The 24,897-nt window shown below is 41.1% G+C and overlaps 2 protein-coding genes across 5 annotated transcripts in view; one reads left to right on the top strand and one right to left on the bottom strand.

Annotated features, from left to right (window-relative positions):
• Positions 1–15,907, top strand: part of RARB (retinoic acid receptor beta) — a 498,581-nt gene extending 482,674 nt beyond the window's left edge. For both annotated transcript variants that reach the window (XM_012498360.2, XM_003256771.3), the window contains 3 exons: positions 11,447–11,651; positions 12,480–12,638; positions 14,356–15,907. In XM_012498360.2, the coding sequence (XP_012353814.2) occupies positions 11,447–11,651; positions 12,480–12,638; positions 14,356–14,552 (561 nt within the window). In that variant the 3' untranslated portion in view covers positions 14,553–15,907. The remainder of the gene's footprint in view (positions 1–11,446; positions 11,652–12,479; positions 12,639–14,355) is intronic.
• Positions 15,908–15,962: 55 nt separating this feature from the next.
• TOP2B (DNA topoisomerase II beta) overlaps positions 15,963–24,897 on the bottom strand; it is a 68,131-nt gene continuing 59,196 nt past the window's right edge. For 2 of the 3 annotated variants that reach the window (XM_030812252.1, XM_003256770.4), the window contains exons 32-36: positions 24,014–24,093; positions 22,728–22,838; positions 19,074–19,199; positions 17,413–17,507; positions 15,963–16,460 (exon numbers count right to left, since the gene is read on the bottom strand). In XM_030812252.1, coding sequence (XP_030668112.1) covers positions 16,290–16,460; positions 17,413–17,507; positions 19,074–19,199; positions 22,728–22,838; positions 24,014–24,093 — 583 coding nt within the window. In that variant the 3' untranslated portion in view covers positions 15,963–16,289. The remainder of the gene's footprint in view (positions 16,461–17,412; positions 17,508–19,073; positions 19,200–22,727; positions 22,839–24,013; positions 24,094–24,897) is intronic. The other variant, XM_030812253.1, reaches the window with a different exon arrangement.

Raw genomic sequence — 24,897 nt, 5'->3', positions numbered from 1 at the left:
GCCCTTAGGGATAGCAGAGATGAGAGAGTTGTGGGCCACAGTGAGAGAACAAGCTAGACCACCAGAGAGTAACAGAGACAATTTGGGCAAATCAATAATGATGTCAACAATGAGCTATTAGAATAATGAATGTAAATTACTGGGCCTTTTAATGCTTTCCTGACAAGAACTTAAAATGTAACACTCAGTAGAATTTCCCCTAAACCTCATAACACTTCCAAGATATTAGCAGAGACTGGAGTTACCACCACAGTGTCTGAGTGGTCTGTGAGGTGACTCACAGCAAATCAAGTCCACAGCAAGCAATGCTGTGTCATTCTGACAGCCCTGCATCACGCAGCCACCCAGCAGGGCCTGGAGCCTTCCCAGGCCTCAGACTCTGACCTTGACCTTCTGCGTGTTTCTTAATCCTTCTTTTATCTAGTTGCCAGATGATGACAGTTTGTGATACTCAGCCACAACATATGGAGTGAGAGGTAGGCTTTGAGATCCTCCGGGAAAGTGTCTTATTTCTGCACGGCCACACACTTAGTGATCAGGGTGCAGTCTCCACAAGATTTAAATCCCCTTCCTCAATTTAGAAATCCCCTTCCTGCCTCCAGCAGCTCTCTTCCCACATCTCAGCTTACACTGAATCCTGCAGCACTCTTCCAGCCCCATGGATCCAAGAATTAGCCATTAGCCCCTCGGTAGAGTCAGGTAGAACAGAAACCAATTTTTGTGACCTTGGTGAAGTTATTTAACTTCTCAAAGCCTCTGTTTACCTATGTATAAAATAGAAATGCAAGTCAACAAGGCATTAAATAAGGTAATTACTTAAATGGGATTAAATATATTAACAGCTGTAATACCTAGCATGTAGTAGGTACTTAGCCAATGATGTTGACAACGAGGCCAAAGTTGGGTTAACGTGGGCAATTTCAGCCCTGTGGTGGGAATCAGGAAACCTTCAACCACTCCTTCCTGGGCCATGGGGGTGAGGAGTCTGGGTTGGGGTGCAGTAGGCCGGGGAAGAAAAGTCCTGATAGTTAAAGGGCAAAGGCCTCCAGTCATACCAGGCAAAGCTCGAAGGAATACCCGTTTGGCCCTAGGCAAGAGCTTGTTTCCAAGAATTTGTAGCAAAGGCAATTAATCACAAGATCCTGAAAGTACACAAGTTCAAAGAGCATATTTTGAATGAGAATATTAACTGGCAGAGCTGTTTAGAAGAATCTTCTTATCTAAGTCATTGATATATGGACAGAGTGGGACAGAGTAACCAGGCGGATGGACAGACAGACAGACCAGGCTGAGGTTATTCTCAGACCCTAGAAAGGAAATCCAGGCTGTCTCAAGGGTCACCAGCCCTGATTGAGTACCACCTGTTCAGAGCCACGTGTCTCGTTGTGTTGTGTGTGGTCTCTCAACAAGACAAGGTAATATTTCTGACTGCGTGCCTGCCAGGGCTGGCACTTTCACAGGAAGATGCGGTCAGCTGCGGGACATGCAGCCGAGGCTCTCCAGGAAGGGTTGATTCAGAATCATGAGGTGAGAGCCCTCATAATACAGGCAGACAGGGATGGAAGGCCTCACCTGTCCTGCCCTTGCTCCCCTTCCAGGGGAATTTCCCATCCTAGCCTCTGCTCGGTGGGGACCATTTGGTGGGCAGCCCACAGCCGGGCTTCCTTCACAAGGTTGGGGCCAGAAGATTCTGAGGCCACACTTTGAGTTTCATGTTTTCCCACAGGAGCCAGTAGCCAAAAATGTCTCTATTAAGATAGGCAGCCTCTTCATAACCACTGCAGACGGGTTTTTTATGTTTCTTTCTTCACTCAAGAGTTGGTAGGATCCTAGGGCTGTGTTCAGGCAAGCGAGGGAGCCCGGGAGCAGGAGTGACCCCTTCGCCTGGCTCTGCCCTCATGTTTCCTTCTCGTTCAATCTCCTTTGTCTCCTTTATGCCTTTTCTTCCACTCCCTCTCACCTGCCTCTTCTCCTCTGCACGTAATTAGGATCAAGTCTCTCTCAACTTAAAACAAAAATCATAAAAACAAACCCTGAGGTGGTCAGACTTTGGTTTCTCTGCCTCTTGTCTCCCTCCACCCCCCTTCCCTCCCTCCCTTCCTTCTCTTCTTCCATCTGCGAATATCTGTTGATGACCTACTGTGTGCCGGGCACTATTCTAGGCTCTGAGGAGGCAGCAGGGGGAACCAAGCTAAAACCCCAACCCTCATGGAGCCGACCTTCTCCTGGGGGGACACAGACAGTAAGCAAGCAGATACACAGATTAGACAGCATCTTACATGCAACAAAGGAGAACAGAAGCCGAATCAGGGATGGAGCACAACAAAGGAGGGCTGGGGCTTGTTTCTGTAGCTCAGACACAGGTGGCATTTGAAGAAACCTGAATGAAGAAACAATTTCCCAGTGTTTCCCAGAAAGAGCCAGGCCCAAGAAAAGACCCTGATGGGAGGGGTGTGTGAGTCATGGGGAGCCTAGACAGAGTGGAGTTCAAAGGCCCTTGGGCAGGGGAAGCCCCGGCAGGTTGGAGGAAGTGAGTATGCCTGGAAGGGAGTGAGCCGGCGGGGAGCGGGGCGAGGCCTTAGATCCCGGAGTGGGGCCTGTGATCGTGCACAGATTCTCCTTCTTGATATCCTATAGAGTCACTGGGTTTTGAGCAGAGGTGTACCGCCGTCTGACTTTTGGTTTAAACATTTGCTCTGTCTTGTCATGTAGCACTGTGTTAATGTTGGCTGAGTCATGATTCTCACACGTATTTACTGAGCACTTACTTTGTGGATGTTTGATGGCAGAGTGGAGAGTCCCTGCCCTGTTGGACTCTACATTCAAGCTCTCCAACCCCGCCTGGCCTGCCCCTACTTTTGCCACAGTATTTATCTCCTCCACTCACCACCCCCACAGCCCACTGCTCGCAATCCTGGCTCCACATTGATCCTGCTTTCCTTCAGCTTGCCCCAGCTGTTGAATGTGGGCTCTGAAACTAGCTTGCCTGGGTTCAAAATCTGGCTCTGCTGCTTACTAGCTGTGTGACCTTGGGAAAGTTACTTCCCTCTCTGAGCCTCAGTTTCCTCCTATTTACAATGAAGATGGCAATAGAAGCTTCCTTTCAGGCTCTAGAAAGCATGAAATGAGGTGGCAGGTAGAGCTTGGAACAGTGTGTGGCACCCTACAGGCCTCAGTTTTGCTGAGTATTATTGTTAAGTTGCACTATGCCCTCAGGGGTCCTGTTATTGTCCACATTTTGCAGGTGAGGCAGCTGAGGACCAAGGGGAAGCCAAAGACCCGTAGAGCTCCCCCGGGAGAGTTTCCAGCCTCTGGATAAAGGAGGGCAAAATTGCTTTCGCAAAGTAGAAAACCTTGAACAATTTTCGGATGAGAAAATGACCTGCTTTGCCAGGGTTTGTTTAAAGACTGTGGTGAATTCATTAAGTAGCTGTATTTTTTACAATGAAATTAAACCATGTGGGAACACAGCAAGGGATAATGATTCACTTGTGATTCTGAAGACAGGGTTTTCATATCAGCCCCGTGGGCAAATGATGGGGAAAGCTGGTATGTCACAGTGATGCATGGGTGGTGCAACCAGGCCACTCAGCAGAAGCAGCAAGAGGGTCCTTCCTTCCTGGACCGGGGCTCATGCCATCTTGCCTCTGCCGGGGTTGCCTCTATAAAACAGCCATTGCCTATGTTTCTCAAAGCTGCAACCGGGACTGATTGTATTTGTCAACACGGGAGAAAGCTCAGAGAGGGGAGATGACTTTCCCCAGGTCGCACGGCTAGTAAACAGTGGAGCCAGATGTTGAACCCAGGCAAGCTGCCTTCAGAGCCCACATTCAACAGGTTGGGCAAGCTGAAGGGGAGCAGGCTCAGTGTGGAGCCAGGACTGGGTGGGTGGGATCGGTGAAGGAGGTCAATACTGTTGTAAAACTGGGGGCAGGCCAGGCGGGGTGAAAGAGCTTGACTGGAAAATCTAGCTGCCCATCTGCCCCAACTCACAAGGGTGCCTCTCTCTGCTATATCACCTCCTGGCACTGCCTCGAGCCTCCAGCCTCAGTCAAGCTCTTTCCTGACCCAGAGCCTTTTTACATCCCGTTCCCTCTGTCTAGGTTACCCACCCTCTTCTCCTCATGTTCTTCCTGGCCTATTCCTCATCTCAGCTGAAATGCCATCTCTTCAGAAAAGCCTTCCTCGACCAGCCACCCAATTCCTCCCTCACACTGCAGCTCTGTCCCAAGCTCTTAAGGCATAGCGTCATTGCAGGTGCATTTCCCAGCAGCTTCTCCCCCAGTCTGTTGTCTCAGTGAGAGCAGGAACCATCTTAGGGTTGATCGCTGTGGCAGGGTTGCAGGCTCAAAAGGGGGATTTAGTGAATATTTGTGAATGAATGAATCAGCAAATGAATTAAAAGTCAAAATTCAAATTCCAGCATATACGCTGCTTTTGGAATATCACGCCTGTTAAGGCTGCAAGATTTAAAGTCTTTCCCTACAAGACACACGGCTTCCTGAGTCCTGCCACCCACTGCCCTTACTGCCCCCAAGGAAAATATTCCCATGCCAGTCACGGCAGCACCTTCCTTCTGGTGACGCAAAAGTGACGGCCTGAGTGACTTCAAAATGTGATTTGTGGCTCTTTGAGGCCCTGGAGACTGTACAGCTGTATAGCCATGGAGGGCCGTTCCCATGTGAACCTGTCCCTCCCTCTCCCCTTCCTGGGGACTCAGTAGAGACAAGAGCCCAGGCTGGTGGGGAGCGAGCTCTGGGCTTGGAACCCCACAGCCTGAGCTCAGGCTTCAGCATTGTGCCTGGGCATCTGTGCCATCATGAGGAGGCCCTGGGTCTCTCCTAGCCTCAGCTTACCCACCTGTAGATGTGGCACGACTACCCCATGAGGCACCAGGAATTGCTATGGGGTAGCCAGTGTAGCGGTTAAGAGGGTGGGCTGTGCAGTCCAACTCCCTGGGTTCAAATCCCAGCTCTGCCATTTAGGAGCTGAGTGAACTTAGGGAAGCTAAGGGACCTCTCTAAGCCTCAGTTTCCTCACCAATTGAATAAGTAGAATAGTAGCTCCTCCCCATTTCGGTTGCTGGAATAAAGAATTGAGTTAATTAGTTCCTGGCACATAGTAAGTGTGCCAGGAACTTTAAATAAGCTGTAATCATCAGTCTGGAGTAAGCCTAGGCTGCCTTTGTGAAGTGTTGTGTCTGAGCTGCTAGGCAATAGCACCTGGGTCTGTGCTGTCTAGTTCAGCAGCTGCAAGGCAGCTGTGGCTCATGAGCACCTTGAAATGTGCCTGGTGTGAAGTGTGTATTGCAAAATAAACACTGTCTTTTAAAGACTTAGTATTTAAGCATGTGTAATAATTCCTTAATGTTTTTTTTTGTATTGATTACATGTTGAAACAAAAATAATTTGGACATCTTAAGTTAAAATAGATTATTAAAATAATTCCATCTATTTCTCTTAACATTGCAAAACAATGGCTGCTAGAGTGCTGGTCTACAAAACAGAAACAGTAACAGTAACAAGGGACTCCTGCTGCTTCTAACATCTGTATTTTCTCCTCGGTTAAGGCAGGCTGGCTACAGGTCCCATTGGGGAAAACATTTTGTTCCCATGAGCTCATCACAACAGACACTATATGCGCTGCATGTGTCTTTGTTATTAGTATCACTACTTAAACATTGTTACTAGTATCACTACTTAAACATTCCCACAGGCATATGGGGATAAATTGTCAAATCAGATCAGGATCTGCCCACATGTTGCCAAACACAATCAGTGTAGAGTGACCAAGATGGGTGAGCAACCTGAGCTTTCTCCTTTGCCTGAAAACTGGGCGATCCCTCGATGCCTCCCTCTGATGTTTACAAGATAGAAGAGAGTCTGATGAAGGAATTCAGTTTATTCATTCAATAAATATTCATTAACCACCTGCTGTGTGGAGGACACTGTTCTAGATATTAAAGACACAGCAGAGAGCAAGACAGGTAAAGAGCAGTCTCATTCTCAGAGCTCATATTCTAGAAGGGAGATAGGCCAGGAAACTCAGATCGTGACAACTGCTATGAAGAAAAGAAAATAGGGTGGTGGTTTGCATTGTGGAATACTACACAGCAGTGAAAAAGAATGAACTATTGCTGGGTACACTCACATGGGTGAATCGCACAGAGAATAGTGAGTGAATAAAAGCAGACACAAAAGAAAATATTCTGTATGATTCCATTGATCTGAAGTTCAAGAACTTGCAAAACTAACTTGTAGGAATATAGGTCAAAATAATGGTTACTTTTAAGGAAGAGGTTTGATTAGGAGGAGTCAAAGGAGCTGGTAGGTGCTGGAAATATTCATATCTTGATCTAGGTAGTAGTGGCACAGGTATGTGGTTAGGGAAAATGCCTGAAGCTGTACTCTTGAGATTTGTGTACAGCTCCAGGCATGTGTGCTGTATTCATTATCTATTGCAGTGTAACAAAATACCACAAAACTTAGCAGCTTAAAACATAAGCATTATTATCTCCTATAGTCACAGTGGGTCAGGAATCTGGTACTGACTTCATTGGGTGGTTCTGGCTCGGTATCTGTCATGAAATAGCAATCCAGACCCCGGCCAGAGCTGCAGTCATCTAAAGAACTCCAGAGGCTGGAAGCTCTCTGCCTCCACAGTCGCTCATCACATTTGTCTAGGAATGTAGTGCTGCTTATTGACGGGAGGACTCAGTTTCTTCCTCTGTGGACCTGTCCATGGGGCTGGTTAACTGTCCTCTTGAAATGTCAGCTAGCTTCCCCAGAGCAAGAGATTCAAGAGAGAGCAAGCAAGAAGGAAGTGACAATGCTTTTTGTGACCTAGTTTCAGAAGTCACACACCATCACTTTCACCATATTCTATTTGTTGAAAGCAAATCACTAAGTCCAGGCCACACTCAAGGGGAGGGGAATTAAGCTCCACCCCTTAAAGGGAGTAGGATCAAAGAATTTGCACACATATTTTTAAACCACCACACGTTATACCTCAGTTTTAAAACAACGCTATTTCTTATTCCAAAAACCAAAAGGGTGGTGGGATAGAAAATAACGGGTTTTAGAAAGCATTTTCACTGAGGCTTTAGAGGAGGTGACGTTTAAGTTGAACTCTGAGAAAAGAGCCATGTGAAGATCAGGGAAAAGCATTGAAGCCAGAGGGAAAAGCAAGTGCAAACACTTTGCCTCAGCAGTGAGTCATTGAAGCTTCACAAAGAAGACCAAGATGGCCAGAAGTTCATGAGCAAAGGAAAGGAGGGGTAGTTGAAGTTGGCAAGGTAGGGAGAGGCCACTGAGGCCACAGAAAGAAGTTTGGATTTTATTCTGAAGGTGACTAGAAGCCATTTGAGGAGTTTTCTCCTCTGATGAACATTTTGGACAACATGCTCTGGCTGCTGTGGTGGATTGACCGCGTAGTACTCGAGCAGGAATAGAAATAAGGGATCACTTCAGAGGCCCTCACCATAAGAGAGGTGATGGCAGCTTGGTGGACAAGTCCCTGGCTCTGCCTCTGGGGTCCCACATCATCAGATTCTTCCAGGGTTCCGTTATCAAGCAGGCCTCCCCCAGGACACACACCGAACACACACTCCCATCAAAAGCAGTAGAGAGATGCACAGTTGTCTTTGCTGATGGCAAGAAGAGAAGGCTCTTTTTGCCCTGAGGAGGATCAACTTTGGCCATCAACTGGAGCTTTGCGTTGTCCAGCAGGGCCTTGCTTTGGTGAGACAGCCTGGCCTAGGCTGTTTTTACCCATACCCAGCCTGCATGCTGGTCTTCCCAGATAAGATGCCTTCCTTTCAGACAAAGAGTGTTTTAATCCTGGAGAAGTACTTGGTGGTTGCCACTGGCATTTGATTTTAGTGTGACAAAATGAAGCGACTTGGGTTCTCTCCAGAGACAGAACCAGCCGGAAGCAGTGAGGAGGATGCCTTTTTCACATGGGGGCCGTCCTGTTTCAGGCTGGGGCCGGGGCAGGGAATGGAGGCTCCTCAGATAAAAGAAGACATTGAGCAGTCTTCCTTCTCAGGCCATGTGCATTCCCCTCGATGTACCAGTTGTACTTGGTTTCGGCTTTGAACTTTCTAGGAAGAGAGGCAACAGAACATAGTTTAAATGCCTCATCAGAATCCAAATATATTCTAACTTTTGAGGAGGAAAACCTTTTCGAATAGAATAGTTAGAAACATTTGAGGGCTGCAGTTCGGATATGGATTTCTAAGTGAGTTATTGGCAATTTGCAAAGTCCTAAATCCTGGTCTTCTGTTTCTTCTGTTCCTTTCCGACAAATCTCTGGATTCTTTCATTTTTGCAGGGGACAGATCTCATGCATTCATTTCTTGGAGGCATGTTAAAGCTGCAAAGACTTATTTAGTACCCATTTGATTCCAGACTAGAAACGTATCCCAGGATTTGGGGCCCATAAATATTGAGCATACTAACTTTGTTGTTGTGGTTGTTGTTGTTGAGACAGGGTCTCACTCTGTCGCCCAGGCTGAAGTGCAGTGGTGTGATCCCAGCTCACTGCAACCTCCCCCTCCCAGTTCAAGCGATTCTCCAACCTCAGCCTCCCCAATAGCTGGGACTACAGGTGCGCTTCACCAGGCCTGGCTAATTTTTGTACTTTTTGGTAGAGACAGATTTCACCATGTGGGCCAGGCTGGTCTCGAGTTCCTGGCTGCAGATGATCCATCCGCCTTGGCCTCCCAAAGTGCTAACTTTGACTGTCACTTGATAACTCCCTGCATGGGCAGTATTTCCTAATGTTTCTCCAGGTAGTTGAAGGAACATCAGGCTGGGGATTGGGAGACCTGTATTCTAGGCTCTAGCACCATTGCTTGTGTGATCTTGGGCACCACACTTCTCAGGGCTTTCAGGGGAAATGTGAGGCTTTATGCCCAATGACCTCTGGGTTTTCTTACTGCTCTGACATTGGGAATGGCTTCATACCCCATCAGTTACCAAGATGAAGTGAAACAGGTCAACTAGTTGGGAACCCAGTGGAAATGGCTGGGCTAGCTCAGAAAGGCCCCGGGGCAAGTAGCTGGGAGATGAAAATAACCACCCATCCAATGAAGAGTGATCATGGTAGTGTTTTGAGAACCACTCACATTAACGATCAATTGCTACTTCACTATGCCACTTGATCATATAGTAGGAACATTAAGAAGTTTGAGGACATGTCCTGATTTAGATATCTCTACCACCCCTCCCAATATAAAATGAAGTTTCTGTTTCCAGGCCACAAGCTCTGCACCCCTCTACACCAGGTAGGCCACCGTGAATAGTTACGCAGTTATGTGCTGCACAAAAGTGCCCAGTAAGGCTGATATAGAAATCAGTACTGGGCTAAAGGTTATCTAACCTTAGAGAGGTGTCTAGGTTTGAGTACTGGCATGGAGAGAAAATGAGGCAGCTATGGAGCAATGGTTAAAAGCACAGGTTCTAGAAAAAGATAGCCGAAATCAAATCATTCTACTAGCTTATGTGACCTAGCATAAGCTATTCAGATTTGTTTCCCCAGCTAATAGTAACAACTCATGGGTTGATAGGAGAAATAATATACTAGTGTTTAGTATGGTACCTGGTAGGTGATCAGTAAAACATTAGCTATTACTGTATGTTAGGGATGAAGAGTCTTACTCATTCACAGTTTTCCTCTCGGAGTTTTAACCAATAAGACTGAAGTCAGACTTTTAAAAATATATACCAACAGAGGCGCTGCACCCTCACTCTATAGGATGTCCTGGTGCCTTCCTCCATATCCACGCTGGAGTCCTTTGTGTAGGGAGAAGGCTGGCTCCTAGGTCACTGCCTTCTTGGAGATTTAGAGAACCCAAAAGCATGTGACCATTGCAGTGCAACTGTCCCATCATGGTTCATGTGGTCCAGTGGGTTTGAGGCTCTTGTGGATCCACCACCAATCAGATAGGACTGTCTTCCCCATGGGAAGTGTCCTGGTCCCAAACCCCCAGTGTTTCCCTGATAAGATGAGAGATTTGACAGAAGTTTTTGTTTTAGGAGACCTGATGGGAATATGGGCAGGATGGAGAGGGCTTTACTACCCCTCCTAGGTAGAGGTCCTGTGTCTTCCTCAGAGGCCACTCCTCTCTGCACATGGCCATGTAACAGGAATAATGCAGGCCTTTCTGATCACATCTGTCCTCCCGTAGGTTGACACTGAGGTGGACATTCACAGGACTATACCCACTCAAATTAAGTGCCATTATCTGGGAAAAACTCTCAACTTCTTCAACCTACTGAGTTACTCACTTTTGTCTAGTTGGGATTCATTTCTCTCTGTGCTTCAAGCAGCTCTGAAACTTTTTCAGAGGGAAAAGTCAAGTATGGAAACCTGGTCAGCAGAGACCCTTTATTGTTGGTGCAGAAATGTGGTTCTGGGTGGGAAGTGCTCTGGAATACACAGAGCTCCTTACCAGCATTTAGGCTTAATAGGGCAGTGGAAACATGAACCAGGATTGAGTATCTACAGAAGCAAGGCATTTTTAGTTTGTTTTGCTCTGAGTGAGGCCTAGAGGCACAGGGCAGTGAGCAGGAGTCTCCTTAGTAGCTGGCGCCCCAGGGGGCCAACAGGGTTACGTGTCAAGCATACACTGGGTGGGACTGGGAGACTCTGGCAGAGTGACTCAGGCTTTTTGCCTGTAGAAATCCTGCCTACACTTTAGGGTTTGGTTGAAATGCCACCTCTTTATGGATCTGCCCTTGATTTCCTCTTGGCTATTTCTGAGCTTCCCTTTTTCTGAACTCCCTAGTACCTTGCTGGTTTCACTCATGTCCCCTGTATTACAGCTGTCTGTGTAACCGTGTGATCAGAGGCATCATGGGAGAGAGAGCCTAACTTGGGTTTGAGTCAGATTCAGTTACATGTTAACTATGTGACACTGGGCACATCACCTAACGTTTCTGAGCCTTAAGTCCTTCATTTATAAAATAATATTCACTTTACCAAGCTGTTTGAAAGACTGAATGTAGGGTATGTACAAAACTTGATATATACTATGCATTTAATAAATTGTCATTTATTGTAGACTGTAAGCTCTTAAAACATAGAATCTTATTCATCTTTTTTTTTTTTAATCTCCATCACCTGGCACAGTGCCTGGGACATAATTAGGTACTCAGTAAATGTTTATTTGAGTCAAATAATGAATTACTTTTAAGAAGATATTTCTCAAAATTTTTTGTGTCCTGTTTAGTGTTTCCTAAAAAACTTTAGCGCCTGGGTTTTGACTTCTGTAGTCCCTTAATGAAAGAGCTAAAGAAGACATTCAACATGTGAAAGGGGGACAGACTGCCCCATGTGATGTAAGAGCTCCTTGGAAATCTTCATGTTATTTCCTGCTTACATCTGATTGATGATTTCAGGACAGGATGGCTTAGAACATCCATAATTTTTTTTTTCCTTCCAGATTCTTAGAATTTGCACCAGGTATACCCCAGAACAAGACACCATGACTTTCTCAGACGGCCTTACCCTAAATCGAACTCAGATGCACAATGCTGGATTTGGTCCTCTGACTGACCTTGTGTTCACCTTTGCCAACCAGCTCCTGCCTTTGGAAATGGATGACACAGAAACAGGCCTTCTCAGTGCCATCTGCTTAATCTGTGGAGGTACCAACTATGTAGAAAAGCCTCAAGAAAGTCCATGAAGAACAGTTTATACTTGTAATTTGTGAAAAATTCCTCACTTCCCTTTTAGAGTTGTTTTACATGGGAAAAGATGTGAATAAAGCCAGGCATACATGCCTGGTTTCATTGTATTTTTCCATATTGTTACAAGTCAACTAATGGTATTTGGGATCCTTCTGCTCAGAAAGAAACCCCAAAAAGCTATTACTCCAATTGCCACAGGTTTTGTTTTTCTCTTAAAGGCAGGATCACACTATTGTAAAATGAATTGTCTGGGGACATTTGAATGATGACAAGGGACTTGTATGTGCTGTTTGTTATCTAGTGGGTAGGCATACAAGTATTTGGCTGGGCCCTCCCACCAACCCTTGCAGGACTGGGTTAAAATTTAGCTTTCTTCTTTGTAGTGACCCCTACTGGCCTATAGGAGGCTGAATCGTAAGTGGTTAAAAAGTAATGGTTTTAATTAAGGAGCAGATTAACCTTGTGCTAAAATAACCATCCTTCTCAAGATTTGTTTTAATTCAGTTCGGTAGTGACACCTTCTGGTCACAGAAGGTAATTCTTTCCCTGGGACAAAAGCAACTAGCCATCAAAATGTTTATACTACCAAGGGGGGGGGGGGGGGGGCGATTTTTTTTTTTTTTTTCCAAGTATCACTGCTTAAAGCAACTGCATAAGTCTGCAAATTTGTGTATGTAATTGAGTTACCAAATTAATGAACTCATAACAGTAGGAATAAGGAAACAAGGAAGAGGGGAAAAAGGCATAAATTCTGATTTTGTTTAATACTTTATTCCTGGTATCTAGACCGCCAGGACCTTGAGGAACCGACAAAAGTAGATAAGCTACAAGAACCATTGCTGGAAGCACTAAAAATTTATATTAGAAAAAGACGACCCAGCAAGCCTCACATGTTTCCAAAGATCTTAATGAAAATCACAGATCTCCGTAGCATCAGTGCTAAAGGTATGTCTTTGTGCTCTCAGTACTGTAGTCACACAGTGGACTTGAGGGCCTTACCAGGTTGTGTCGCTTTATTCAATTCAGGATGTTCAATGGCTGCTTTTAAAGTCTTGGAACTCATTTCGCATTGAAATCAAAAGGAAATAGTATCCCTCCCCTCTCAAAAAAAAAAAAAAAAAAAAAAAAAAAAACTCAAATCTTACCCTATTCAATTATCTTAATGATCGAGAGCTTTAAAATTCATGACTGATTAGAAAAACATTGTTTTCAAGAGAATGTACTATAACAGGCTAATTTTCTAGGTTCATACATTTAATTCCAGCTTTCTACACATCTCTGGTTTATGTAACCTTGACTCCAGTTTTTCTTGAATATCCAACCCTTTGTTAAGTTTCTCTCAATCACTTTAGCCATTGCTTTTTTGTATATAGGCAGATTTTCTTCTGCACACTTCTAAGCAAAGGAATTCTTGCCTTCCTAAGAGGTATAAATATTCTTTGCCTAGTGATTTTCTGTTTATGTAGCAACTCAAACAATTAATAGGGGTGCCTAGATCCGTATCACAGTTGAGTGTTTAACAGTAAGGTTTTTCTATGTAGAGAGACAACTCAGCAGCTATCCCTGGTACCAAACGGGCTGTTGTCATTCTCCTTTCCCCATAAGACTACTTACTCCGTCTCTGAAAATGTTTGCTAGCCAAAGAATAAACTCTGTATTTCAGAAAGTGCTTAAAAGCACAGGGAACTTGTTTGACAAGCAGTCTTAACTCTTGTGCTCCTTCTAAGAGGTCTCCTCGATGAGCATTCTGAATTCATCCTTGCATGGAATTAAGAGTAGAAGTAAACAGCAGATACCAGTGTGGTTGTGAATACAGTATCTTTGATTTTTAAAAATGAGGCTGTTTAACTTATCATTCTGTATAGATGACTAGACTAGTGATATCTAATAGAATTTACTGCAATTACAGAAATAATCCGTACTGTCCAGTTCAGTAGCACTAGACACAAGAGGTTCTCGAGCACTTGAGGTGTGGCTTATGCAACTGAGGCACTGTTTTTCTCATTTTATTTAACAAATTTAAATTTAGCTACCTAGTGGGTATTGTACTGGACAGAGTGCTGCTAAATCAAGTTGTTAATAATCACTGCACATTGTGAATTCCTCTGTTTGTGGGTAACTGGCATCAACCTTTTTCAAGATACACTTCTTTCATCAGGAACTTCTCTTTGTAAATTGTTATTTCCTGAAACTGACTAAGACATCATATTTAAACGTCACCATATCTCTGCTACTTTTCCATACAGTAAAAATGTTTTAATGATGTAAAATAAGGATAGCCTCTGTGAGGCATTGTTTGCATAATTTTCTGTTATCAAAAGGAGCAATCGTATCAGTTATTGCTTGCATAGAAGACGTATGAAGTTCTAGCAGATCATAAAATGACCCTCTCCGTCAACATACCGTGAGTCTGAGCTGGTTACTAACATGATTTTTGGTGGATGCAATTCCCATTCCAAATACATTTATCTTTGTATTTATGAGTGTGATAGTAATCGATGGATCCTTTTCAACAAAAAGCCACCTGGTATCTACATTTCATAATTCATAAGCAAGAATCTTAGGAAACACCTCTGCTAAAATATATGAAAATTGGTCCCTGGTTATCTGTCATAGCTTAACTCCTTATCTTAACCAGATTTCCATTATTTCTTTTGAAAAGGTGCAGAGCGTGTAATTACCTTGAAAATGGAAATTCCTGGATCAATGCCACCTCTCATTCAAGAAATGCTGGAGAATTCTGAAGGACATGAACCCTTGACCCCAAGTTCAAGTGGGAACACAGCAGAGCACAGTCCTAGCATCTCACCCAGCTCAGTGGAAAACAGTGGGGTCAGTCAGTCACCACTCGTGCAATAAGACATTTTCTAGCTACTTCAAACATTCCCCAGTCCCTTCAGTTCCAGGATTTAAAATGCAAGAAAAAAACATTTTTACTGCTGCTTAGTTTTTGGACTGAAAATATATTAAAACTCAAGAAGGACCAAGAAGTTTTCATATGTATCAATATATATATATACTCCTCACTGTGTAACTTACCTAGAAATACAAACTTTTCAAATTCTAAAAAATCAGCCATTTCATGCAAGCAGAAACTAGTTAAAAGCTTCTATTTTCCTCTTTGAACACTCAAGATTGCATGGCAAAGACCCAGTCAAAATGATTTACCCCTGGTTAAGTAAGTTTCTGAAGACTTTGTACATACAGAAAAGTATGGCTCTGTTCTTTCTATACTATATGTTTGGTGCTTTCCTTTTGTCTTGCATACTCAAAATAACCATGACACCAAGGTTATGAAATAGACTACTGTACATGTCTACCTAGGGTCAAAAAGATAACTGTCTTGGCTTGCTTTCCTGGAATAGTCAAGACATCAAGGTAAGGAAACAGGACTATTGTACAGTATGACAAGATAAGGCTGAAGATATTCTACTTTAGTTAGTATGGAAGCTTGTCTTTGCTCTTTCTGATGCTCTCAAACTGCATCATCTTTTATTTCATGTTGCCCAGTAAAAGTATACCAATTCCCTGCACTAGCAGAAGAGAATTCTGTATCAGTGTAACTGCCAGTTCAGTTAATCAAATGTCATTTGTTCAACTGTTAATGTCACTTTAAACTAAAAGTGGTTTATTACTTGTTTAATGACATTTAATGACATAACAACTACACAGTTAAAAAAAAAAAAAAAATTTTTACAGTAATGATAGCCTCCAAGGCAGAAACACTTTTCAGTGTTAAAAGTTTTTGTTTACCTGTTCACAAGCCATTAGGGAAATTTCATGGGATAATTAGCAGGCTGGTCTATCTACCACCTGGACCATGTAACTCTAGTGTCCTTCCTGATTCATGCCTGATATTGGGATTTTTTTTTTCCAGCCTTCTTGATGCCAAGGGGCTAATTAATAAATATTAACTAACTAACTCCCAAAGACACAGGCATAGAATCTGCCTCCTTTGACCTTGTTCAATCACTATGAAGCAGAGTGAAAGCTGTGGTAGAGTGGTTAACAGATACAAGTGTCAGTTTCTTAGTTCTCATTTAAGCACTAGTGGAATTTTTTTTATATATATATATTAGCAAGTCTGTGATGTACTTTCACTGGCTCTGTTTGTACATTGAGATTGTTTGTTTAACAATGCTTTCTATGTTCATATACTGTTTACCTTTTTCCATGGAGTCTCCTGGCAAAGAATAAAATATATTTATTTTAAAGGTGTGTGGCAGCTTTTACTACACCTTTATCTTCAGTAAAGAGACAGACAGAGAACACAGTTCCATTTTTAATGTTTAAATTTCATTTCAAAAAGCAGGTCTGTAGTTTGTAACCATGACAATTAATTAAAATCTGTGCTAATGCACGGCAGTCTAGAACAAGTCTACAAGCCAATCAGACAGTACGTGACATTTCAATGAGTAAAAAAGAGCATAAAACTGTATGTGTAAGAACAAAATGTTAAAAGGCCTACCACAATAATAAAAAACCGTCAATTACATCATCACATTAAAATAAGCCAGATGTACAAAAGTCTGAGACAGAAAAGACAAAAGGACAACACAAGATATTTGTTGAAAAATGTTTGTGCTCTTTGGGCACTTAATTAAACATTGCAAAATCAACGTCTTCTTCTTCTTCATCAGACTCTGCAAAATATTTTACTTCTTTCCTAGCCCGACCGGTTCGTGGCAGAGAAGGTGGCTCAGTAGGGAAGTCTGAGGGGAAGATGTCCACATCTGAATCCTGATCAAAAGATGTTTTCTTCGGTTTCTAGATATTTTTTTCAATAGATTTAAAAGTTGTTATGAAAGGAAATAAAGACTAGTATTTATTAAGAACTATCACTCCTTAAACTTCGCTTATGTTTAAGAAGTATTACAAATCATGGTGCTTTTAAAATTAGAATCATAATGCTAACCGAAGTGAAAGACCAGTTACCTTATTTTTTGGAGGAAAAAGATTACATACAGTAATTTGCCACCTTGGTGGTTTCATATTTACCAAGTTCTAGCCTGAAAAATGTAACACCTTTATTTCTGAAATTATGTATTACCCAAAAAGTATGCACGATGCCCAGATAAGTAAAAATTCAAGCTGTTCTATTGGTAAGTATCAAGAATTGATGGGAGGAAACAAGACTCCTGCACCGTGTGTAGTATGTGTGCACTGTAAATGTTTAAGAAAATGCAAAGCATCACCGATGTGGACCTGAGACATAGAAGATGACTGAATGGAAGAGGTCAATGTGGAAATCAACATAAAAAGGGATGGGGGGAGCTGATGTCATTGATTTACCTAAAAGAAATAGTGTACTTCTGGAAAAGGGTCAGACTAATTGGGAAAATCAGCCATAGTCAAATGAATTCAATTAAAAAAAAATCAAATTAGCCCTGGTCAAATAAATCCAAGTTAAAAGGAAAGTCTTTAGTCTGAAAAATATTTGTCTGAAAGAGTCTAATATTTAGGTAGCATAACACTACTATAGCTCAATGGATGAAATGGAAGATTCTAAGTAGGTTAATTTATAGCACAGTTATTTAGTAAATAGTCCTGATTATATAAATTTATATTTGAATAATTCCTTAACCAAATACAAGCCCCATATTGATACGAGATGCTAGGTGGAAAGCTGTTCCAGGACTGTAGTAATAAGCAAACTAAGTCAGTTGCAGATCTTTTTTTAAAAAGCCATGCACTAATGTGCAACGATGTTCCTGGTTACCTTGCTTGTTGTTTTGGATGTTTTCCTGCCAGGGTTATAATCGCCTTCATTTTCAGAGCCAGATGCTTTCCTTTTCTTTGCCCCTCGGCCTTTACCTTAAAATGATAGAAAAGGTTTTTTCTTCTGTGGGTAAGTGCAATATAAAAAGATAGATGCCACAACATTGTAGTCTATTTCTTTGGCATGCCCAATCAGTGGAGCACGGCAGTCCTGATCTCTTACTATGAGTGATTATAAACAATTTGGCAGTAGCATTTCAATTCTGGGGTTGACATGACCAAAGACTTTTTGACAAATACATTTAAACTAGTGGGAAAGTCCCAAAGACAAATTTTAATGATGAATCCCTTCATACATAAAACATTTTATTTGTATTTGCTATGTGGTCCTTGAGCCTGAAAAGGAAATAACTTGGAAGAGTACTTCTTAAATTACATGGGATTTAAAATTTTTTTTTAATTTCTAATTTGTCATGGGGCCAATACTTTTAAAAATACCATAGAACACAAATTACTAAAAAATGTAATCACATGCTGTTTTAGTAACACAAAATTATTATAAAGGCCTAAATGTTTACTCAGTTTTACTTATCAAAGACTAGTAACAACCAACGGCATATCCCATATTGAATGGCACCATCTGAGAACCACCAGTATTAACTATAAAATGTCAAATACACATTCCTTCTCAGACCTAGACTCAGCACATGCAGCATTTTTTTCACCTACCTAACCTCTTATTCTTATCATTGGAGGTGGAAGGAGAAAAGGTAATATTTAAGTAGGGGCCAGATGTTCTCCATCCCACAATGATGCCAATGAAATAAAACAACTAAATAGCAATTTTGTATCTTTAAAAATCCCTTGACAGCTAGACTGGACAAGTACGAAGATAGCCTTAAATAATCTTGGGATGTCATATTTGATCAAATGAATCAGGGAAATAGCATTTTTGAATCTATAAAGGCTTTCAATCCTGCATATCTTGAGTACTACCTTCCCAGTCACTATGATTCTTTTCCACCCTATTATCCCCATTTCCCTGTAGGTCTACAGCTCCTTATCCGAACCACTCCTTTAAGAAATATAAGAAACACTGAGGAAGATATCCTTCAGTTGAATGAAAAGTAGAGCAGCTACCCTCACAGCATATCATGTCTTACAAACATATTTTACAAAACATCTTTAAGGGCTTTCCAGATTCTGGAGACAAAGAGGGGATGCCACGGAGAACTGGTGCTGGCTCCTTGTGTGGCCCTGAATATAGTATTTCTTAGGCGAGAAAAAAAGTTCTAGCCTAAGAGTCCTGGATCTAGCCCATTACTATAAGTGTCACAGTTTAGTTAGTGTGGAGTGCTAATCTGACTTTTTAATAACTGTCAGTGAGTTGGCTGCAGGGGAGAATTTGGACCATTCTTAGGGATTCTTATTTAACCTCTTTGAGCCTCAATTTTTTAATTTGTAAAACAAAGTGACTGAACTAAATTGCTATACCTCCTTTGTACTATACTCAGCACTGATTCCTAGACACACTGCTTACTGAGGAGTAAAGCAATTTAAAACAAAATAGATACCTAGCCTCTCTAAATTCAATGAGGTAGAAAAAATTCAATATTTTCCACGCAGTATATGTTTAAAGGGTTATAAGAAGATAATCCTTACCTTTTGGTGTTGTAGTCTTCTTTGGAATACCAAATTCTGAATCCGAGTCAGAGTTTACAGCCTCTACTACTTTCTTCTGTTTTGGGGCTCTCTTGGGCTTAGGGGCTGTATCTGAAGACGGTTTTCCTAGTAAGCAAATTTCCATTTCACAGGTCTAATATACTTACCAACAAACCAAAATGAAGAGAGTCCTATATAAATGGAATTTCTCATAGCTGATTAGAAACTGAGTTGCCTGGCTGGGCGTGGTGGCTCACACCTGTAATGCCAGCACTCTGGGAGGCCAAGGTGGGGTGGATCACCTGAGGTCAGCAGTTCAAGACCAGCCTGGCCAATATGGTGAGACCCCATCTCTACTAAAAATACAAAAATTAGCCAGGTGTGGTGGCAGGTGCCTGTAATCCCAGCTACTTGGGAGGCTGAGGCAGGAGAATCGCTTGAACCCGGGAGGTCACAGTGAGCTGAGATTGTGCCATTGCACTCCAGTTGGGCAACAAGAGCAAAACTCTATCTCAAAAAAAAAAAAAAAAACTGAGTCGCCTTAAATAATGAAATGGTTTCTCTCTGCTTGGCGGCAATGTAAAGGCAAACAATTTCTCATAGATGACAAAATGCTTTTTATTTAATTATGTATAATTTGCCCTTAGGTAATGCAATTAAGACATTTTAAGGAAGAGCCATTAAAATAAATTAAGCACTAACTTTTAAATATAGAATAGTCATGACAAAAGAGTAGCATATTTGATAAATTAATTATAACCCAAGTATAACCACAGATTAAGTCCTAACTTTTAGAATGTTTTCGAGGAAAAAAAAATGTATGGGATCCTCAAATACAATGAATAGAAACCAACTCGCTTCCATTCCAAAGCTGAAATCCAGACTTGGCATTTTTATGTGGAAAGAAATATAAAATCCTAGATAAGTAGACAATAGATACAAAGCCTTTGCTTTCTGGAATTTTGAAAAATAGACCTTGTTTTACAGCTTTATCTGCAGTTCTATGTGAAAACTGATAAATCAGGCCAGTCGCAGTGGCTTACACCTGTAATCCCAGAACTTTGGGAGGCCAAGGCAGGCGGATCACCGGAGGTCAGGAGTTCGAGACCAACCTGCCCAACATGGTGAAACCCCATCTCTACTAAAAATACAAAAAAATTAGCCCAGTGAGGTGCATGTGCCTGTAGTTGCAGCTACTTGGGAGGATGAGGCAGAGGAATCGCTTGAACCCAGGCAAGAGAGGTTGCCATGAGCCAAGATCATGCCACTCCACTCTAGCCTTGGTGACAGAGCAAGACTCTCTCAAAAAAAAAAAAAAAAAAAAAAAAACTGATAAATCACTTTTTGTAATTAAGAAAACCTAATTTGGAAGAAAACATATTAACTGTAGACTTTGTTTAAAAAAAAAATAACCTACACTGATTCTATGGAAAATGTATTCTAGTCGCAATCTGAGACACTACAAATATGGCTCCTCATTAGCCAAGAGCAGGAGGAGCCCTAGGAAAGTGGCACCCTGATTGTGTAGCTTTTCCCACCTGAGTCTTCATGACTATATCTACCACAAGAACCACAGGGCAGCTCCTAGCAGGGAGTATAAACTTAGCCAGGTGTTCAAGGAACCACTTTTTTTCCTTGGCTTGGAGTTACATGGCACTTTCAATTCTACCAGGCAAACAGGTCAGATATCTGAGTACTATAGCTGCCCTTCTGCTGTAAACTATTGGAACTACAGAATTTAACTTGTATACTATATGCAATTTAGAGTTAACATAGACAATCCTACAGAGGGATATGATGCATCCTCTTCTTGAAATGATATTTTATTGGAATTATATTTTGTAAGGGAGGCTAGAGGAAGGCTGAGGACTTGCTGGGGTCCCTGAAATCACACCACACAGGCAGTCTACCTATTCAACTTAGACAAGGCCAGTTCAGCTACTGAAGAAGGAAGCAAGTAGAATAGGTACCATGATATTCTAGCTTTTTAGTCATGCTAAACTCATTAGGTTAAATATGGGTGAACAGTTTGATGAAGGAAACGGTGTATGTTTCAAGAAGTAATACAGCTCCCAAGTTTTCAGGGTGTTTATAAGATGCTCATAGGAAGATTATTTTTAAAAGGTGCTTTTTGTTCTGTTGTTGTTATTTGAGATGGAGTCTCACTCTACCGTCCAGGCTGGAGTGCAATGGTGCCATCTCAGCTCACTGCAACCTCTGCCTCCCGAGTTCAAGCGATTCTTGTGCCTCAGCTTCCTGAGTAGCTGGGACTACAGGCATGCACACACCACCACACCAGGCTGATTTTTGTATTTTTAGTAGAGATGGAGTTTTGCCATGTTGGCCAGGCTGGTCTCAAACTCCTGACCTCAAGTGATCTGCCTGCCTCAACCTCCCAAAGTTCTGGGATTACAGGTGTGAGCCACTGCGCTCAGCCTGATTGTTTTTTTTAAAAAGAGAAATTATAGGGTCTATCTCAATGTGGGTTCCCCAGATTTGGGCCAATCTGCCTAATCCTAGAGTAAGGATTTAAGTGTAAGTATTTATCTGAGAGATAAAGGAAAGGGAGACAAAAATGAGACAATGAAGAGAAGGCAGCCAGTAATGGGTAAGTTACCAAGCCAATCATCACTCTAGGAGCTTAATTCCATAAGAAATTTTTGAGAACCACCGTGAAACACACATCCCACAGTTGGCTCACATGAGAGGCAAGGACACTGAGATATTTACAGACCAACTTTCCTCAATCCACTAGTTAAAGGCAGCTGGGAGCAGGGCAGTGTTAATATTCCAGAACAGTGGCAAAGAGGAAGTCCTCAGGCAAAGAAATGCAGACGTTGCCCAATGTGCACTAAGTGATAAGGGACATGGGTAGGTCACCCAGTGTGTTGGCTACAGAGACTCTTGTAGATAACCAATTTTTCAATATGGTTCTAGTGCATTCAGAGTAAGCAGGACTTTTCAAAATTGTTGTTCTGCTACATACAATACATGTGTCTGTAATGATGTTGTCTGTTGTGAATTTTTAAAATCCTTGAGGGAACAATCCATATTATTTACTTGCTGTCTTAAATAGCACAAATCTCAATTAGATTTGTGGGGTTTTTTTAAGGGTCTTCCTTCAAACACGAAGCACAAATACTGACCTCTTTCAAAAAGACCAAGGTACATGTATCTTGGTACTAGTAAGAGATTCCTTAATCAACTCAAAGTGTTTTGTGGCCAATCTAAGGCTGTGAAAAAGAGAGAAGCTGCATGACTTACATAGAAAAAGAGGACCTCAACTGAGCTGACCAATCCCTCCACATAACGAGTTGAGTCATGATCAACATAGGTAACAGAAGCAGGCTACTAGCAAGACAAAATTTTAATCTCCATTACAACCTAACCACAAGGGAGCTTTTCTAGAAAGCTATCTTTAGATACTAATGCACGGGATTATCTTATAATTACAACAGCTTTAAAATGAAGTCTTACAGAAATTTTATTAACTCCCTCAGATGGTTAGAAAACAAGAGAGATTCTCCTTATAAGCACTGATACTTCTCAATTGTTTTATGATAAAAAAAGTAAATAGTTTCAAATTAAATTATATTTCCTTTTACATTAACTATCTCTACGCAATGCTTAACTCAATCAAATATAAGTACATACCCTTTTTAGCAGCTACGGTTTTACTTGGAACTTTATCTGTCTGTTTCAGACCAAATGATGGTGAAAAAACAGAAGCAGAATCTTCTTCATTACTGTCAAATTTAGCTGAATCTAAAAATTGCAAAGCCTTCTTTTAGTAAAGAAATGTTATAAAGATCTCTCAGTAAACTTTGACTCTTTTAACTGATGACTTCTCTTTAGCTAGACAATTCATGTTATGTTACTATTTTGTGACCAAATAATCCACAATATACAAACAGCTGAAAATAAATATATCAGTTATACACCAAAAATGTTAACTATGTGGTGAAATAACACAGAAGTGCATAAAGTAGTAAAAATTAAAAGTCCCAAATGCTAAATATTTAAAACATAACTGACCAATTCAAAATTACATGCTGACAATTTATTTTAAAATGAGATATGAAAATGTTCCATTGGATTATTTTAGTACCTACACAAATAATACTATTAACCATTTCAGGAATATCAGTAATAATGTTTAAATCTAAAAGAATAATAAGTATTCCTATTTTTAAATAAATTATTGCAGAGTAATTTAAAAGCCAGGCTTACCTTCAGTTTACTTTTGCACTCCAATTAGTTTAATGCGTTCTTCCCTAACACCATAGCACAAACATTTAACATAGCTACTTGGATGTAAATAAATATGTTTAACACAATTCTTTTGACACACTGTCAAAAATGAGTACCTATACATATAGAACATGTACCAAATATGTCTATGTATAGATGTGTGTATTAAAAAATGACAGTGAATCAATTAAGTGACCTTAAAAATTCAATACACAAAAAAAGTAGGAAACGAAAAGTATATACACGGATTAAATTTGTTCTTATGACGGTTTTAATCTCTCAGGTAACTAGGGTTTAGTAAAACCAATCTGCAATCATATTGGTGCCCTTACGGATTTAGAAAACTGTCATATATACATTCACATTGCCATGAAAATCGAATTTCAAGCTTTCAAAATTTCATTATTTCTTTTCTCTCATTAAAACACTACACACACACTCACACCCATATAGATAAGCATTTGCCTGTCCACCTATATGCTTCCATAATGCCTATTTTGACCAATTAGTAAGGAATCTCCTCAGAAAAAGTAAAGAAGCCTTATTACCTTGAGCAAAATATAAAAAGGAAGTTTCCTACCCACAAAAAATTGTGAAGTTAAATCATGACCTAACGATTTATTTACTGTTTTCTCTCCACCACTAAAAGCAATAATACAATAACCAATGAAAAGACTAAATGAACATACCATCTTCTGACTTCTGAGAATATGAAGGAAAGGAGAAGAGATTTCCAAAATCCTGACTTTTTTTGTCATGCAAAGATTTTCTATTAGAAGGAAAATAAACACCACAGAGGATACAATTTAAATATCTGATTTCATTGCTGATAAATTATATATAATATTTACTGCAGGATTATAATCACAGAACAAAACTTTAGTTTTCATTTCTTTCTCTTTCTCTGTTAAAGACAGGGTAATAAAACTCTTTCTCTCTCACGTGTAAAAGTGTGCACACATACCCATGATCCATGTGGACACACCGCGTATGCACACAGACACCATACAAATCAATTATTTAATATAAAACAGAATGGAAACTAAGCAATGGTTTAAAGTTATTCAAAATACTATTAAGCCAAATTCTATAGTTGATAGAAATAACCATTCCAGAATTTAAGATCAGCAAACTACGGACAAAAACCCAAGGAGAAAGACAGAATCCCCATCACACCAGGCAATAATCCTATTTCTAATTCAAGACTACAGGTGGGCAATTATTTCAGGATCTGGTGAAAGCCAATTGTAATAGGTGAGAAAATACTTTTAAAAAACATCTAAAATAGTTCAGAAACCTCAAATCCCAGATGTATTCATGCTCACCAAAAGCAAGAAAAATCTATCAAGGCCAAATTTAGGGAAGAAACAAACCTCCCAATTCTAAGGACTTAGTAACTTTTCTTAAAACAAGGGTTGTCCAACTATATCCCATGGACCTGCTGCCTATTTTTGTAAATAATATTTTATTGGAACATGGCCACACTGATTTATTTACATATCGTTTATGGCTGCTTTTTTACTAGAATGGCAGCATTAAGCAGTTGTGATAGAAACAATACGGCCCATGAAGC

The sequence above is a fragment of the Nomascus leucogenys genome, chromosome 4 (genome assembly GCF_006542625.1).
Source record: "Nomascus leucogenys isolate Asia chromosome 4, Asia_NLE_v1, whole genome shotgun sequence".
Classification (NCBI taxonomy): Eukaryota; Metazoa; Chordata; class Mammalia; order Primates; family Hylobatidae; genus Nomascus; species Nomascus leucogenys.
Note: the sequence above shows the minus strand (reverse complement) of the source record. Positions and strands in the feature narration are given on the sequence as shown.